This window comes from Macrobrachium nipponense, chromosome 6 (genome assembly GCF_015104395.2).
Source record: "Macrobrachium nipponense isolate FS-2020 chromosome 6, ASM1510439v2, whole genome shotgun sequence".
Taxonomy (NCBI): domain Eukaryota; kingdom Metazoa; phylum Arthropoda; class Malacostraca; order Decapoda; family Palaemonidae; genus Macrobrachium; species Macrobrachium nipponense.
In genome coordinates this window covers 80,964,463-80,983,453 of record NC_061108.1, presented here as the reverse complement: position 1 = coordinate 80,983,453, position 18,991 = coordinate 80,964,463, and the positions used below count along the sequence as shown (strand labels likewise).

The 18,991-nt window shown below is 44.5% G+C and overlaps 1 protein-coding gene across 4 annotated transcripts in view; it reads right to left on the bottom strand.

Annotated features, from left to right (window-relative positions):
- The window catches only part of LOC135216276 (intermembrane lipid transfer protein VPS13D-like), a 999,641-nt gene that overhangs the window by 803,690 nt on the left and 176,960 nt on the right, over positions 1 to 18,991 (bottom strand). For all 4 annotated transcript variants that reach the window (XM_064251439.1, XM_064251442.1, XM_064251440.1 and 1 more), the window contains exon 13: positions 14,660 to 14,742. In XM_064251439.1, the coding sequence (XP_064107509.1) occupies positions 14,660 to 14,742 (83 nt within the window). The remainder of the gene's footprint in view (positions 1 to 14,659; positions 14,743 to 18,991) is intronic.

Below are 18,991 nucleotides of genomic sequence, written 5' to 3'. Positions count from 1 at the left end.
TGGTGGGATCAAAAGAGCTAGGTCCCGCCACCCCAACAGGAAATACCGGAGTAGATCCGGTAGATGCCGGAGAAGGCATTGGCTCGGCCGGAGCGCGAGCCTTCTCCTTAGAAGCCTTGCTTCTTGAGCTCTTTGAATAGGAAGAGCTAGGCTTCGTTTTCACCGCATCGGCGTAGGATGTCATAGACTTCCTAGCCGAAGAAGACGACGACTTCTTAGAAGTCGTCTTATGTAGGGTCTTCTGTTCTCTCTGTCCCTTCACCTTCGGGGGTACAGAGAGAGCGGGAGAACGAGAAGGGATCTCAGATCCCGTGAAGCCTTGGAAGGAAGAAGAAGGAACAGGGGAAGAAGATCCAGGAGCGCACAAGGGTAGACCTTGAGCGCCCGACACACCTACCTCAACCAACAAATCCTCCGCACCTACCGCCATAGGCTCAAGATTAAGGTCCAGGTTGGCTACATCTGGGACCGGCTCCTGCGTCGAGATGGACCCAAACACCTGCTGCACCTCCTGCTGAATGGAAGCTATGAGTGGGGCTGCCGAGATGGGGTCCACATACCCCGTCGCCTTGCCTCCGGGGAAGATCTGGATGGCCAGCTTCTTGTCTAACACATAGGGGCCTGATTGAGGCCAGCAAAGCGGTCGTCATGCTCTCTAACTCGGTTAGAGGTCTTGTATGGACTGACCAGATTGGTTGATCGTACTGGACAGTTGGGCAAACATTTGCTCAAACTTAGTACCAAGAGAGCCAACCATCTCTCCCACTTGTTGCATCACTACCGCTGAGAAAGTGGTGGGATCAAAAGAGCTAGGTCCCGCCACCCCAACAGGAAATACCGGAGTAGATCCGGTAGATGCCGGAGAAGGCATTGGCTCGGCCGGAGCGCGAGCCTTCTCCTTAGAAGCCTTGCTTCTTGAGCTCTTTGAATAGGAAGAGCTAGGCTTCGTTTTCACCGCATCGGCGTAGGATGTCATAGACTTCCTAGCCGAAGAAGACGACGACTTCTTAGAAGTCGTCTTATGTAGGGTCTTCTGTTCTCTCTGTCCCTTCACCTTCGGGGGTACAGAGAGAGCGGGAGAACGAGAAGGGATCTCAGATCCCGTGAAGCCTTGGAAGGAAGAAGAAGGAACAGGGGAAGAAGATCCAGGAGCGCACAAGGGTAGACCTTGAGCGCCCGACACACCTACCTCAACCAACAAATCCTCCGCACCTACCGCCATAGGCTCAAGATTAAGGTCCAGGTTGGCTACATCTGGGACCGGCTCCTGCGTCGAGATGGACCCAAACACCTGCTGCACCTCCTGCTGAATGGAAGCTATGAGTGGGGCTGCCGAGATGGGGTCCACATACCCCGTCGCCTTGCCTCCGGGGAAGATCTGGATGGCCAGCTTCTTGTCTAACACATAAGGCTGGCCCTTGGCGGCGTTCTTCCCGAAGCCGCCTACCCAAGCTTTCAGGGTTGCCAGAGCGACTTCCTTCACGGCGGCAGCCTGTAAGAGAAGGCGATATGAAGCTTCTAGCGGCAGAGATACGGTTTAAAGAAGCTTAAAACTAAGGGTTAATGATTGATAAGAAGAAAAAATGTCCAGGAGTTAACTTACCCCACCCAAAAGCTGACTCACGAGGTCATAGCAGATGGTGCATGCCTCAGGGTGCCAAACGATCATCCCGTTGTGGTTAGTGGCACAAGGGGCGTGGGTCCTACACTCTTCATGGGCGCAGGGGTCGTACAACGTAGCGTTGCAACCTGGAACCTGGCAGTTGGTAGCCTGTAAGTGGAGAGATACATGAGTATCAGAGTGCACACTTACAGCCTAACATAGACTCCGCTGCATGCCGGAGCATGTAAGTTAGATTAAACTAGAGCTCCGCCGTAATACGTGTGGTTAGCTAGGCGGTTGGTGGGGGTTTGAGGCTTACGCCGGAGACAGGTAAAAGGTTCCAACCAAGAGTGGTGAGGGGCCATGAAACCACGACGGAGAGCGACGGAGATAGTACATAAAATTAAAAACTAAAAGTCATCGTATCAGTAAGGGTATATCCATATAGAATGAGGTATAACACTTTCCGTCTACTAGAGGAGTGCCCGGGTAAGGAGCGAGCTCTCCTCCGGCAGCGAAAATCAGGATATAGTAGGCAAGCAAACAGACCACTAGTAAATTCCCACCCCGCCCACTGGCGGAGCCAGGTGGACCTATAACCGAAGGGGCTCCCGGCTTCAGCGGGGGCTCCGTCCGTTAAGGTAGGGGAAGGGTTGGGACTGGGGAAAATAGGGGGAGGGAATCCCGGCGTGAACACGGCGGACGAGAGAGGGGGGGTGGCCTACCCCCCCCCCCCCCCCCCCCCACGTCCCTACTACTACCCGCCCGGTAACCCGGTACCCGAGACAAGTGGTCGCCCTAGCCCCCAGCTGGTACGGAACTCCTGGCCCCCTCGGAGGGAGAGGGAGGTAGGCTACAGTGGTTGTTGTGACAACCAAGGAGATCCACCAGACCCCTCCCTATCACATGGTAGGGAGGGAAGGGGGAGGGCAAGGTGCTTAAGGGACACGTGAACGTAGGTGGCCTAGGCCGCGATAGCAACACAACCACAGAGGGGCCACGTGAACCAGCCTGTACCAACACATGGCACAAAGCACCTAGGCTAGCCTAGCACCCTAAATAACACTGATAATAAATAATACATCGTAAAAGAAAGAAGAGACACTTGAGTAAAAGAAAAAGAAGCCCAGGAGGAGGCGAACTGATCCGAAGAACAGTCGACTACTCGGAGCCAGCAGTAGCCGATGAAGAGCAAGAGCTGGGATGCTGGGCCAGAAAAACACAGTATAGCCCTAAATACCAAACTAAGAGAAAAAAGGGGTAAAAGGGCTGTGTCCTAACTATAAAATCGATGTAATAAAACGATGAACGTAAATATAAAAAGCCCATAAGCATAAGATGTCCCAGTATGGGAGACCGGGAAATCTTAACAACACGAGGCGGCACAAGGCCGCCACGAGTCAACCGGGAGACTGTATATGACCTATAAAAAGGAAAATACTGGTCCCTGGAAGACTGGAATACCAAAAATTACTACTTATGAGGCACTTAACTTAGCCGAAGCGATTGCAGCACGTTCCATCGTAAAAAGAGATAAAATCCAGCGAAAAACAACACAAGTGAAAAAGAAGCACCTAGCGTTGTAGAGCTAAAGATTAAGGATGACCGCTAGGGGCGCTGCTCTCCGCGTGGCGTCAGTAGTAGTAGTAGTAGCGGTCGCATCACCCTTTAGTATCAGCTCTCTCAGGTGGGGATTTTATGTTGGAAGGTCTAAATGGTAAATGACTCGTGGTAGTGATCCCACTCGCCCCTATTTCCATACCGACACTTCTTTTATAGAGTGAGCGAGTCAGTTTTACTGACATTTTCTTGATTTTATTTTTTCTCTGGTAATTTTAGGATAATTTTACCTAGAAAATGACAATTTGTCCAAAATTGCATTTTTCCTAACTATACAAACCTGAGGTCCTTTTACAATAGGAAGGTACTAGCGGCAGCTGGATAGGTCGTAAGCTTTCGAACAAGGGGTTCGATAGTTAACTGCTTGTCCGACAGGCGCGCGCGCGACTGGGAGGTAAACAAATCACTTTTGCTTTTGGCCCAAGCAAAAACTGCAGAGTGAGGGGTGGCATGAGGTGGGACTATGTGTAAAAGGACCTCAGGTTTGTACAGTTAGGAAAAATGCAATTTTGGACAAATTGTCATTTGTTCCGACACGGCATACAAACCTTCGGTCCTTTTACAATAGGAAGACTCACTTCTTGGTGGGAGGAATCTGAGTCTTTTGTGAACAGACTGGTGTTCGCCCAACCTTGGAATGCCTCCCTGGTCGTAAGAGCGAGGGAGGGATCCAAGCCTCTGTCCGACTGATCGGGGTGTGCACCGCAGGATCAATGGTCAGACCTCTGGACCAAGTACTAAGAGAGAGGCAAGCGTATCTCTTCGTACCAGCAAACAAGAACAAGTTCCTATTTGCAAGAGGCAACATAAAGTTATGGTTTGTCTCTTGTTGGCATCCACTTCCCCCCCCTTGTAGGAGGAAGTGGTGGATATTTGCTCCCATCCCTAGTGAAAGGGATAGGATGGGGCTCTGTCGAGTAGCTCACCGGCATCTCGTCCTTATCCAGCAAGGTGATGACCGTATCCCTCTACCCACAGGTAGAGGGGGAGAAAAAGATAGGAAGAGAAGCCAGTCACTCTCTCATTCACTTATCTATTCTTACAGTCACACCAGGACTCGATGCTGTTCAGCCTGCTAGGGTCTGGGTTAGCTACACAACGTGTTGAGCAGCCACCATGGGTCCCAAGGAAAACGATCCAAGGACCTGTGGGCAATATCCAAAAGGTAGAAGGAGGAGCCAGTGGTCTGGCTATACCAGACCCCTGCCTACAGTACCTGCGCCACGGAGAAGTTCTTGTGTAACTCGAGGGAGTGTACTTCTAGGTCATCTTGGTGCTGACGAAGAGTCTTCAACACTCAGCCTGGGATGTCGAGTTTCTTCAGAAAGCGCGGTTGCGCTTTCACAGGACAAAGCAGCATCTCCTTCGCATTGAAGGCGGTGAAGTCCATTAGGGAGCAGATTGTGGAGGACTCTAACCGATCGTCAGGAACCGAAGGGTTCTGAGTCTTCGCTAAGAAGTCGGTACGAAATCGAGCGTCACGAATCCCCATCCCCTGGATGCTTGACTTCGCAGGAAAAGTCATGCAATTACCTCAGAGGAAAAGAAGGGAATGGTCGTATGACCTATCCCTCTTCTCGACTTCGGTGATGTCCTGTACCCATACTGGTCTATCCGTCTGCAGCGAAGTGTCTCACATTCTCCTATCCCCAAGCAGTGAAGTTCTTCTTCTCGGTAGTGGATAGGACACAGACACTCAATGGTGGGTGTCGATGGTATGGGTACTGTGACAAGCCGTTAGGACGAAGAAAAGACTGTTATGGAACAACCGAACTAAGTCCACAGCGAAGTTCGTAACAGACTTGGGCGCTCTGACAGCTGCCGACTGTCCAAGCACCCGAGCAAGTCACGTGACCTTCGCCTTAAAAGGGTTATGCCAAGAGACTAAACAAATAATTTGTTCGTCACCGATGCCAGAAGGCGAGGTGATGATTCTCTTAAGGCATGTGCCCAACAGGCGAAAGTCAATTGCCTTCTAGAGACCGAGGTCCCTGATGGCAAGATATCTCATAGTATAGTTGATTCTCAGCTAAGGAGAAACAACACTATGTGTCATAGTAGACGGTGTACAGAAAATGCAACCTACGTCTTCACGGCTGAACCGAGAAAAGGATTCTCAAGATTCTGAACCTGTGGTACAAACACTGAAAACGCTAACCGCTATTCATTGCTGTCCGGTGAGGATCGTAGTTGCAATGAAAGCCGAGCGCTTTTCAGTAATGAAGACACAGGGAAATACTGCCTGAAGAACTGCTTCTTATGGGCTGAACATTTGGAAGTAGAGCTGTCAGGTCGGAGAGTAGGCGATGTTTTCTGACACATCTGTTAATTCGGGGCGAACAATGAATAATTGCACACCTACGAATACGAGATATTTTGAAGACAAACTCAGATGTCTGCAAAAATCATTCGCATTATCGCGGTGCGATGCAGCGGGAGACTAGTACAGACTTCTGTTACCGTGCGGTAAACAGAAAGATGAAAGAGTCCAAGAGATATCTCTGTTGAAAATTCTCGCAATGTCGAAGGCGATGAAATCGAGCGTCACAGCAGTAGATGATCCTTCATTATTGCGAGAATCCCCGTTAATCAGAGACCTAAGTCCATGATTGTTGGGCAGAGATACGGTTCGGTAGTCAATCAAACCAGGGGAGAGAGAGACGTAACCGACCGTGCATCTCCGAGACCTAGCTGATACTGAGCTGCTATCAGGCAGTTCAATACGCAGTAGCTCTCGGTGACTCGTCATCCTGAGTTGCCAGGTAATCCATTATTCCACGAAGGAATGCGTTCGGCTAGAACCATCGAGCATAAAGAATACGCTCGAGCAATTATATTTAAACGAAACGGATTTCGGTAAATACAAAAGCTGATTTGGTGTCGTCATGATAATACCAAGTATCTAAAATCGAAACTGATAACTGCTGGGAGGTTGCAGGCAACCCCGAGTTGCAGTTCAATTAAGATACAATTCGTCTCGGTCACAAACCGTAGAGTTAACTACGGTATGCGCCTACCCCCCGGACAATTCAACTGTTAAAAGAATCATGTCGCGAGGGTAATATACGTAGTATATTTGTAGGTTCTGTACAACGACCTCCATCCTAAATTCTTTTCCCCTCGAGGAATGAGAATAAGGATTGGAGATCGACCGCCTTCGTTCTCTAGTCAAGAGAGTGAAGGAGAAGTCTTTCCCAAAGGAAAGCTTCAATGGTGAACAGAATACCGAAGACGATAGTTCAAGCCAAACTGGAAGTTCCCGTCCGTTCTTCTCTATTCCAGGTTAATCGCCTACTGTGAGATACTCTTCTTTCAGCAGCAGTCTTCTTCCAAATGCTAGAAATTACAGGAATTCGAGCATAAGCGAGGTTCCCGATATCGTGTAACAATTATCGGGGATTCTCGCTCACTTTGGACCGTGGTCTCGCCTAAGTGTTTGGAGATCGTAAAAAACTCGAACACTCTGAGTGCGCTAGAAATTCCGTAGAATTCTAAGCACTCTGCGAAACCCCCACCGAATTCGTCAAACGATATCGGCTGGTGGTCCTCTCGATTCCCATAGAAATCGAGAAAGGGGCAGGATCCCTCCTCAACGACCGGGGCTTACGTCAGGTAGGACCCGAAGGTCCCCCCGGTAGCGCAGCCCCTAACGTGGGATCTTACAAAGAAATCTCTGTAGGATCCCTCCCCTTTCCCTCGTAGCCGTAAGGAGAGAGGGAATGGGGGAGGAATTGGATACTGGCTCGCCTTCCCAGCGGAACTAGCAGTTGGAGAAGAAAAGGAGCAGCCATCGCCTTACGGCGATGGCCTCTCAGAGCCTGGGAAAACGTATCGTCAGGAGAAAACGTTTTCCCCCGAGGAGGGTTACGAACTCATACTGTAGGTAAGGGTCTGCCGCCACTGTGAACGTCGTCTGGGTGGGGCTGATCGACATCTGACAGGAGAGAGTCGATACCGTCCTCCGACTCATTCCAGTCCTCGTCGAGGTCGAAACCTCTCAGGAGGACCGGAGGAGTATTCAAATACCGTGTCCGAAGACACGTAGAAACGCCTCTGTCGCAGTAGAGGAGGTGTAGTAGCTTGTTCGACCGGCCAGAACTGAGATAGCCTTCTTGTCCGGAGACGAGAGACTACCTGGTTCAACACAGTCTGCAAGCTCCGATCGCGGCAGACCCACCGTCGATTTGGGTTCCCTCTCGAGCCCCAAAACGACTCGAGCCGAGACGTGGCTCTGCTGGTGGGAGCGGCGATCCTTCCCCGAGGTCGTTGTGCTGACGAATCAGCGCCATAACCTCGGCAAAGTTCCTCTGGATCTCGGAAGTCACAGCATCTTGCAGAGTAGGACCGTTAAGCCCTTCGAACAAGAGCATATTCCGAGAACCTTCCTCCTAAGAAGGGGGAACAGCGACAGCCCTCTCGGTCTCCTCCATCCACTTGCGCATACGTCCTGGCGGGTCAAGAACCATGCCTGGCACGTAGGGCGTCGTGGTGGGATCATGAGGGGCGCACCCCTCACGATCACTCCTCAATACCTCGCTCCTCCCGGTGTAACCCGAGGAGGTTGAAGGTACGGGAGAGGCAGACCTGACGCTCCCTCCTCGCTCGCTGGCAGAACCAGCAGGCTTGGAGGGCTGCAGGCGATCGTCAACCCACGGTGGCGATCGAGCTGCAGGCCTGGTCGAACCGTCTCGCTATGGAGAACGGCTGGACTGAGCACAGCGGCCCCGATCTCGAGTGTCAGAAGAGCTGGTGCTGGTTGCCGTACCCGATCACTCTCTGTGAGAGCGACGGTCAGGCGACCTGCAGGCTCCACTGTCACGGTGAGACCGGTGCTTGTCCTCACGGCACGTCACGTCGCTGGTTCCAGCCGTGGCTGGCACCGGCGAACGGGGGGACCTCTTCCCAGCTTCAGCCCGTGGCCGGTCGTGGACCGTCACGTCATCCCGGGTAGCCAGCTGGTCGCTGCGAGAGCGAGAGCTGGTCTGGTGAGAGTCGCGTGAGCGGCTGTCACCAGTCTTCCGCTCCGTGCCGCGAACCTGACGCTGAGCGGGCTCAGAGGTCTGGTTCCTGGCTGCACGGTCGCTGGTAGGCGACCGTACACTCGGTACCTCCCGCGAACGAGAGGCCGAGACGGACCCTGATGCAGTGGCAGAACCACTGACACCAGGCGAGGAAGTACCGGTGTTAGCCGGTACCCCTCTGGTCCCCGTAGTCTTCTTCCTTGCGGTAAGAAAGAGAACGGGCCCCGCTCCCGAAGGCGGAAGGAGCAGGAGGACCAGCAGAAGGAACCCTCCTGTCCCACCGAGGTGAAACGGGTCCCGAGAAGCTCCCGAGGGAGACTTCTTAGGAGGGAGGAGGCAACCTTCTTCTTCCTCGGCTGTGAAGCCTTAGAAGTCGAAGGGGAAGAGGCGGCAGCCGACGACGATGAAGAAGATGAAGACGACGACGACGACGCCTTCCTCCTCTTCTTCGTCAGCTTCCTCAGGACAGACGTAAGATCTGCCATCCAGGGCGGAGCCGGGGCTGCTGTAGCCGAAGCCACAGGGCCCGGACGCACCTGTACAGACAGACCAAAGTCTGGGGTAGTACCACCACGAACAGGGACGACGTCAGTAGGTATGGGCATCTCAGGAACAGCAGGCACAGCCAGCACAGCATCGGCAGGGACAGCCAGCACAGCAACGGCAGGGACAGCCAGCGCAGCAACTGCATGGACAGTCAGTACAGAATCGGCAGGTACGGCAGGCAGCACCGGAAACACAGGAGGTGGAGCAGCAGCCAGCAACATCCTGGTACCGGCGGCAGGTCCAGGGGCGAGCTCTAGGGCAGCGGAAGTGTGGTCGCGGCAGCGCGGCAACCACGAGCGGCGGCGGCACGCCCCCCCTCTCGGTACGGCGAACGGCACTTCACAGCGGCTGTAGGCAAGACTGTTACCACGTAAGGCGAGTACACCAGGTGAGGAGGGACGTCGTCACCTGGAGTCGATATCGTTGTCGTGGTCACCACTCCATGGGTGACCGCAGCAGGCCCAGACATAGAACCGCCGCCCCTGGACACTAGGCACGCCCTGCAAATCGAAGGACGCCCATACCTCACCAAGGTCCACCCTCGTGGCAATAGCACCTGCGGAAATAACAGTAGTAGTGATTAGTGGGGGGGAAGTCCCCTCGCGCGTGGGGGTGAGCCCCACACCGAACGAGCGAAAGACCCCGAATACAATTGTACATCGGGCACCGAGCGCCCTCCCCCGCGCTCGACGGATTGGGCGAGGAGAAGAACCCAGATAACCTCCCCCCCGAAGGGGAAGGGCCATCTGTGGGAGCTTAGCGGGGGGGGAGGTATTCTCGTTCCCCACCCCCGCACAGCACCCATGTACTCAACAATAATAATAAGAGCCCGAGAGCAATCGTGCCCTCGGCACCGAATGCAAGGGCAAGAGGATCAATTCCCTGACTGAGCGGAACTTGAACCAAAATAAATATTGATGCAATCAATAATAATAGGAATAACATGAAAAAGAATCTTGCATTACGATTCACTTCACAATGAATAAGGGCTCGGAGCGAGCGCATTTGCGCCCTCGGTACCGAGCGCAAGGGTAAAAGGATCCATTCCCGATTATGAACGGAAACCTTGATCCATAATGAATTGATGCAATCAAAATATATATGAAAAATGAAAAAGAATACTGAGCTTGCGATTTCACTTCATACAAAATAAAAAGGGGAAGGATCAATTCCCGGGAAATAGCGGAAACATTGATCCAAGTAAATAATGCAATCTCAATAAAATATGAAAATGAAAAAGAACTGCACTTGCGATTTCACTTCATTCAAATAAAAAGGGAAAGGATCAATTTCCGGGTAAGAGCGGAAACTGATCCAAAATGAGTATTGCTACAATCAAAATAAATATATGAAAATGAAAAAGAATACTGTACTTGCGATTCCACTTCCATACAGAATAAGTTTTCGTGCCGAGCGCATTCGCTCGGCAACGAGCATACAGGTCAAAAAAATATAAATGAAGAGGGCACTTACTTACGATTTTCATCTACACATTTTCAACCAAAATATAAGCTCGGAGCGAGTGCTCTCCCGCCCTCGGCACCGAGCATACACAATACGAGGATCATTTCTGGGAAAATGAATTCCCGCACTTACGCCCTTCAGTCCCGGCACTCGGGTAATCGGAGGGCGTGGAGAAACCAAGATCCTTTAATTCACAATTGAATTCAATGGAAATAAATATGAAATGATTGTACTTACAATTCAGTTTCACTAGATAAATAGAAAAAGAGAAACACAACCATGCGAAAGCAACGACGATGAAGCGGGCAGAGAGCGATGATACACGTCTACACGCCAGCAGGCCGAAAGCAAAAGTGATTTGTTTACCTCCCAGTCGCGCGCGCGCGCCTGTCGGACAAGCACTTAACTACCGAACCCCTTGTTCGAAAGCTTACGACCTATCCAGCTGCCGCTAGTACCTTCCTATTGTAAAAGGACCGAAGGTTTGTATGCCATGTCGGAACAATAATGAACTTAAGGATATTTCATAGGCCGACACGAGCTGAGCCCAGAAAGTATTTTTCCGCGAATTTTTAAAAAAACTTTTGTATGTCGACGTGAAATATGTCCAGTCGGCACCCGAGAGACAAAAAATGTCGACGTAAAATACGTCCAGTCGGCGCTTAAGGGTTAATAGCCCAATTTTGGGCTATTAAAGTCAGTACACACACCAAGAGTCTTTCCAGAGTGGATGCAATTACTTTGCCAACTTTTCTTTTAAATATCCCCAAACCTTGGTGTCTTTAACCTTAATGCTTGGAGACTATGAAGTATGGCCTCATTGTCTTTAACCTACATGCTTGGAGACTATCAAGTATGGCCTCATTAACATAGAATTTCCACAGAACATTGCCAAGGATTTACTAGTCAAAGGGAAGAAAGGGGCAATAATCCACTCCATACCTTTCTTCCTTAAATAGCAGATTCTATGTTGTATTCACAAAAGACTAGGATACTATTTGTGTCAACTACCCCTCATCCAAAATCCTTGGGGCTAGATGTGTTTAAGTTTTTGGAACTGTGGTGTCAGGAGCATAATCAAATGTCACTACTGCAGCAAACGCATTGTTTTCCTTTTTTACATGTTTTTTTTATTATTGGTATTTATTCATTATAGTTTATTATTTATAATATACTGTTAAATGAATTAAGAGATAATTAACCCTTAAACGCCGACAGGATGTATTATATGTCGACTAAAACTGTCTGTCGGGTGCTAAGTGGACATACGGTACGTCGACTACAAAAAGTTTTTTTAAATATTTGTGGAAAAATAGTTATAGGCCTTGCATTATTTGCAAAAAATTTTAAATCATGCGCCTTGAGGGATGCTGGGAGTTCACGGATCACGCTGTTGTTTTGTTTACAAGCGTTACCCAAGCGCACATGCGCGAAGTGTTTTCTTCTCGCACTAGAAAGCATCAGCGACGCATCTCAGAAATTCTTTCGTCACTTTGTCGTAATTTTGCACCATTTTATATTAGCCGTTACAGAGTTTTATATATGAAACTGTGTGCAATTTCATGTAGAATACAACAAAAAACATCCCATGGTTGTAACTTTTATAGGTTTTGAAAATTTTTCATATAAATTACGATATGTGCCAAAATTTCAACTTTCTGTCAACTTTGACTCAACCGAAATGGTAGAAAAATGCAATTGTAAGCTAAAACTCTTACATTCTAGTAATATTTAATCATTTACCTTCATTTTAAAATAAATTGGGAAGTCTCTGGCACAATATTTCGATTTATGGTGAATTTTTGAAAAAAAACTTTTTCCTTACGTCCGTGTGGTAACTCAGCCGAAAATCTCAGAAATTCTTTCGTCACTTTGTCGTAATTTTTGCACCGTTTTGTATTAGCCGTTACACAAAGTTGATACTATATGAAAATGTGAGCAATTTCATGTAAAATACAACAAAAAACAACCCATGGTTGTAGCTTTTATCAGTTTTGAAATATTTTTATATAAATCATGATGTGCCAAAATTTCAATCTTCAGTCAACTTTGACTCGACTGACGAAAAACGCAATTTTAAGCTAAAACTCTTACATTCTAGTAACATTCAATCATTTACCTTACTTTTGCAACAAATGGGAAGTCTCTAGCACAATATTTTGATTTATGGTGAATTTTTGAAAAAACCTTTTTCCTTACCTACGCATGCGGTAACTTGGCTGAAAATCCCAGAATTTCTTTAGTCACCTTGTCGGAATTTTTGCACCATTTTTTATTAGGTGTTACATAAAGTGTTATACATGAAAATGTGCGCAATTTCATGTCAAATACAACATAAAATAATTCATGGTTGTAGCTTTTATCAGTTTTGAAATATTTTCATATAAATCATGATAAGTGCCAAAATTTAAACCTACGGTCAACTTTGACTCAACCGAAATGGTAAAAAAATGCAATTGTAAGCTAAAAATCTTACATTCTAGTAACATTCAATCATTTACCTTCATTTTGCAACAAATGGGAAGTCTCTAGCACAATATTTCGATTTATGGTGAATCTTTGAAAAAACTTTTTCCTTACCTCTGTGCGCGGTAACTCTGCTGAAAATCTCAGAATTTCTTTAGTCACCTTATAATTTTTGCACCGTTTTATATTAGGTGTTACATAAAGTGTTATACATGAAAATGTGTGCAATTTCATGTAAAATACAACAAAAAATAAAAAATAACTCATGGTTGTAGCTTTTATCAGTTTTGAAATATTTTCATTTAAATCACGATAAATAGAAAAAATTTGACCTTTGGTCAACTTTAACTCAACCGAAATAGTCAAAAACTGCAATTGTAAGCTAAAACACTGAAAGTCTAGTAATATTCAATCAATTACCTTCATTTTGCAACAAACAGGAAGTCTCTAGCACAATATTTTGATTTATAGTGAATTTAAAAAAAAAAAAAAACTTGATTTTACGTCCGAGCGTTACGAATTCATGCATCATTTTGTGTCAATATTCTCTCTGTGTTGCTTTGATCGTTTTACAATTTGTTACTAAAATCATCGCAATTTATTGTACAATACAAAGAAAAAAATTAACTCATTAGCTTTAACCATTTTGCTCACAGCGTGATTTGTATACAATTATATATGAAATTTTGTTTTTGAGCTGTCATATATTCCAATATTTATATATGATAATGATATTTTTTTCATTTCTGATGGTTGCATACTAAACTTCAAGCAATGACAAAAAAATTGGCCAAAAATGAACTCTTAATCTTAAAAACTAAGCGTGATGTGATTTTTTGAAAAAAACTTTTTTTTCCGCTTAGGCGCTAACTCCCGAACGCCGCCGGCATACGACAGACACTTTGGTAAATAGAGGCTCGGCATTTAAGGGTTAACATCATCAATAACAAAAAGTAAGACTATTAAGACTGTATGTTCACAAACACATTATTTTCAACAAAAACATTCGATAAAACGCAAAAAATATACATATTTTTAAGGTTACGATGATCACGATTGATTGACTGCTGATGGCAAAAATTACTCAATAATTTGCTTTATATAATTATTTCTTCTTGAAAACAAGAATTTAACAATAATTTTAACTTTAATATGGCTGTAGGAAAAAATCTCAAACCAGTGTCTTGTTGTTCAACTTGCAAATTTTAATGAGGGTGTTGTAGTTCAACTTGCAAATTTTAATAAGTAAGACTATAAAATACATTTCAACTTATCAATCTTGGAGAGAGTTGTTTTTATTGTCACTATGTTGTCATCAGTTTCCAGTCATACACTTGATCACTACGACAATGTGTGTGTGATTTTTTATGCCACTATAATAATGTTAAAATTATTGTTAAATTCTTGATTTCAAGAAGAAATAATTATATAAAGCAAATTATTGAGTAATACTTGCCATGAGCAGTCAAATACAGGAGGTCACAGGTTATTGCCGGCCTCAGTTATCGGCAATCCGGTTTTATGGCACTTGTCTAGTGCAAATTGGAGATTTTTAGTGCCAAATTCCACCAATTTCCAGTTATCGGCATCGATAACAGAGTACTGGTGCAGATACATTCCAAGCGCAGAAAATTGCTGACTTTTGGTTATCATAGATTTTTGCTTATCATCAAGCCATCAGAACAGAAACCCCCCACCCCACCCACGGATAACTGGGGAATGCCTGTAACCACGATCATGGTACGCTCAAATTTAGTGCCAACATGACATATGTCTATAAATAGAATATGCAACCATGTCTGTGCCTCAAATTTAGGGTCTACCTAGTTGGTGTGATTGGTGAGTGACCTGCATCAAAGTAGGACTATTTATTATTACTGTAATGTCCTTGTAATGCACAAATGCTTTTAAACTGAAATATTAAGAACACATTAATTACCTGTGCCTTTGAGATAAGCAAACCTCCAGTTGTCACGGACCTTTCCAACTAGTACCTGCATATCACATAATCGAAGGTCATACCTGTGAAATAAAAAGAACGACATTATGACATGAAAAATTATTACCTAAATGATGGCAGAAAGAATAAAATAACAAAAACTAAGGCACTTTCCTTATCCTTTTCAGTGACTGCAGAAATAAATGCTATTCATTGCCTCTTACATACAAACTTGTAATTATTTTTAAAAATGCACTACTTCAGACAAACTAAATACTCATAACCAAATAATTTTGTTATTACAAAATCATTCCAGAATCATTTGGTAGTATTACATAACAGTGGAACCCAGATCTTCAGCAGCATTGGGATACAGTATCCATACCATCTTATCAGTGACCTAAAAGACAATATCAGGAATACAAGGAGTAAACTTGATTCCTATTATGGATGTGCCAAAGTACTGGTATCGGTAGTGGTGGTATTGGCTAGTTTATGTGGTATCGGTGAATTTCTGGCCACTACTAGCCAATACTTATGTCATTAGTATAGGAATTTAAAGCCCTTCTAGGCTTCCTAAAATGTACAGGCAGTCCCCGACATTTCGCAAGCTGGAACATTATTGAAAATTGTAAAAATCCCAGGAAAACCTTACTTTTAATGTTTTGGTTATATTGAAAACTAAGTAAACTGTATTTCCATTGTTTTTCATCAAAAACCTTCAAATATTGATTATTTTGCCTTTTTGGAGTTACATTTCTTCTGTCAGATCAACGGCGTAACCCTGGAACATGTGGTGTAAACCTGGAAATAATTTCTGATGAATACTATAATTGAAAAATGTTTTAACCTCGGAATGTTGTAAGCTGAAACCACAGTAAACCGGGGACTGCCTGTATATATTAACAAAGCCCACCATACAAACTATATACTACATAGGCATATCATTGTAGTATATAGGTTGTTTATCTTTTAAATACAGACGGTATCTTAATACTGTACAGTGTATTTAACAATTTATTACTGCAATTCTAATTTTTAATAACTATGGTTGTGTCTATCTCTACCAGCAAATAAGTCATTGCCATTCTGTTGGAGTTGGGTACTATTTTAACATGAGCAGTACAGGTATGGTATAAGTGAATGGTTCAATGAGTTACTGTACTGCTACTGCTGCAGCTTGGAATTAGACACACGCAGTTTATATAACCCTATTAATATGCAATAACCAGAGAACAAGAATGATTTTAGTAACTATATATTCTCCTAAATAACAGTAATACTATGGAGATAACAGGTATTGGTATCAGCTTTGAAAGTTGGTTTTGGTATTGGTATTGGCCAAAAATTTGGTATCAGTGCACCCCTAATTCCTATATCTGATGGTATATAAGATTGATCCCACCCTACCACCATTTCAGAAGCAATGTTAAGAAAAACTTTTTTTGCCTAATTTTCAACGTTATTGAAATATATACGTACTTACAGTAAACAATAGTACAGTATTCAACGAGCTATTAGGCCGCTTAGCATCAAATAGCCTAATATCTTGTCAAATTTTGAAGGAACAGAAAAGTTATGACTCAACAAGGAGAGACCTCTAAGTCACTTGTTTGGAGGTTTAATAAGGGGCGGTATATATTTTTTTATCATCGCTTCTAATGCAATTTTTGCTTACTATGTATCACTTTATTGCACCATGACCTTAATCTGGGCCAAGACGGTGATTTGAGTCAACAGATAATAGCAGAGATATGTGCGTTGAAGCAATCTGGCCTTAAAACAAAGCAGATATTGGATCAGCTGGGTGTGAGGAGGCTTTCAGTTTGGCGCTGGGTTGCCGGATTTAACAAAGGTGGCAACCATGAGATTCTGCCTCAGAAAAAGCGCCCTGGTATACCTAAGAAGACTTCTGATTGAAGTTTGACTGTTCTCAAGCATCAATTGCTTTCTAATTGACTCTTGAGAACAGTCAAATTTTGATCAGAAGTCTTCTTAGGCATGCCAGGGTGCTTTTTCTGAGATGGAATCTCATGGTTTTAAGGCCAGATTGCTTCAATGAATGTATCTCTGCTATTATCTGTTGACTCAAATCACCACCTTGGCCCATACTAAGGTCACAAGGGGCAATGAAGTGATGTGTGGTAGACAAAAACTGCGGTGGGAGGTCTAACCGAAAAATATACACAGGCTCTTATCAAATCTCCAAACACCTGACTTAAGAGTTCTTGCCTTGTTGAGTGTCTCAGCTCCACCCCTTTCTCTACCTGCTGTAAGCGTCCTAATGCACTGACAAAATTTCTTCCACACTTTTCCATTCCTTAAAAATTCGACTTACCCACTTTTCCGTTCCTTCAAAATTCGACTTACCCACTTTTCCGTTCCTTCAAAATTCGACTTCCCAACTTTTCCGTTCCTTCAAAATTTGACAAGATATTAGGCCACTTGACACTAAGCAGCCTATTATCTTGTTGACTACTGTATACAGTGGACCCCCTGTATTCGTGTTCTCCAGATTCGCGGACTCACACATTCGCGGATTTCTCTCGGGAACGTTTCCCTGCATTATTCGCGGAAAATTCGCGCATTCGCGGTATTTTTCTATGAGAAATATCCACAAATTCCTGGTTTTTTTTATCAATTTCATCATAAAATGCACTTTTTGTGATAAAACTATTAAAAAAACCAAGTATGAAAATTTTTAGTGGTTTTTCTTGAGTTTTAACTAACAAAATAGGCTGTTTTTAGCATTTTTATAGGGGTTCCAAACATTCGCGGGTTCTAACTATTCACGGGGGGGTCTGGTACGCATCCCCCGCGAATACGGGGGGACCATGTATAAAGCCACAGTCGGGCAGAAACAACTTGGACTAAGCAAGCAACTGCAACAGCAGGAAAAACCCTTGCAATTGTAATTTTACTGTAATTTAGAGGAGAAAACAACAGTAGCTAAGGTATGACAGAAAACATTTTATAAATGCCCCTCCACCCTCTCCACCTCCAATGGATAACTCAAGATGGTGGCAATGAATTTATGAGTGGTTAAATTTGCAAATATAATAAAAACAAATCCTAAATTTTTAGGTTAAATCTCAAATACTGTTTAAAATTTTGTTTAAAAAGATTATCACCAAGGTCAATTAAGTGAAATGATGCACATGATCATGTCTTTGGTGCAAAAAGCTGATGAGTAAGCTTAGCCTTTGCCAAGGTCTCTCCTAGCCTGCATGATGCATACACATGAGTACGCATGTTAAGTAAGCTATTTACTAAGTGTGGTGAGCCTCTCTCTCTCTCTTTTACTGGCAAAACAATTTTAATGACATCTGTCTAACACAGTACAAGTCTAACACAGTACAATATTGTAATTAATACAATAACATAGCTTTACGTATATTTTTCAGTATGTGCATAAACACACTATCACATCAAGGTACACTACCGAATCACTATGCAATTGCTCACCTTTCATTCTCTCCCTCTTTCAAAAAACTTTTAAGGCTCTCATGAGGAGTACTCAGCTCTCAGTACTACTCATGCTACTGAGACCCGAGTACTACTCATGTTACTGAGAGCCTTTAAAGTTTTTTTGATAGAGGGAGAGAATGAAAGATGAGCAAATGCATAGTAATTCAGTAGTGTACCTTGTTGTGATAGTGTGTGTGTGTATGCACATATTGAAAAATATATATGTACAACTAAATTACTGCATTAATTACAATAGTACTGTACTGCATTAGACAAATCTCAGTAAAAATATTGTGCTAGTAAGAGTGTAAGAGAGAGAGAGGCTTATCACAGTTAGTGCACAGCTTACTTAACCCTCTTACGCCGATTGGACGTATTAAACGTCGAGTCAAAATGTCTCCCGTATGCCGATTGGACGTATCATACGTCGGCTCAAAAAAGTTTTTTTTAAAATTCGCGGAAAAATATTTATAGGCCTACCAGCCAAAAACTTTTGAATCACGCGCCTTGGGGGATGCTGGGAGTTCACGGATCAAGGCGTTGTTTTGTTTACAATTGCTACGCAGGCGCGCAAGCGCGAATTTCTTTCTTATCGCACTAAAAAGTATCAGTGACACATCTCAAAAATTATTTCGTCCCTTTGACATAATTTTTGCACCATTTTAAATTATCCTTTACATGAAGTATTATATATGAAAATGTGTGCAATTTCATGTAAAATACAACAAAAAATACTCAAGATTGTAGCTTTTATCAGTTTTGAAATATTTTCATATAAATAACGATAAGTGCAAAAATTTCAACCTTCGGTCAACTTTGACTCTACCGAAATGGTCGAGAAACGCAATTGTAAGCTAAAATTCT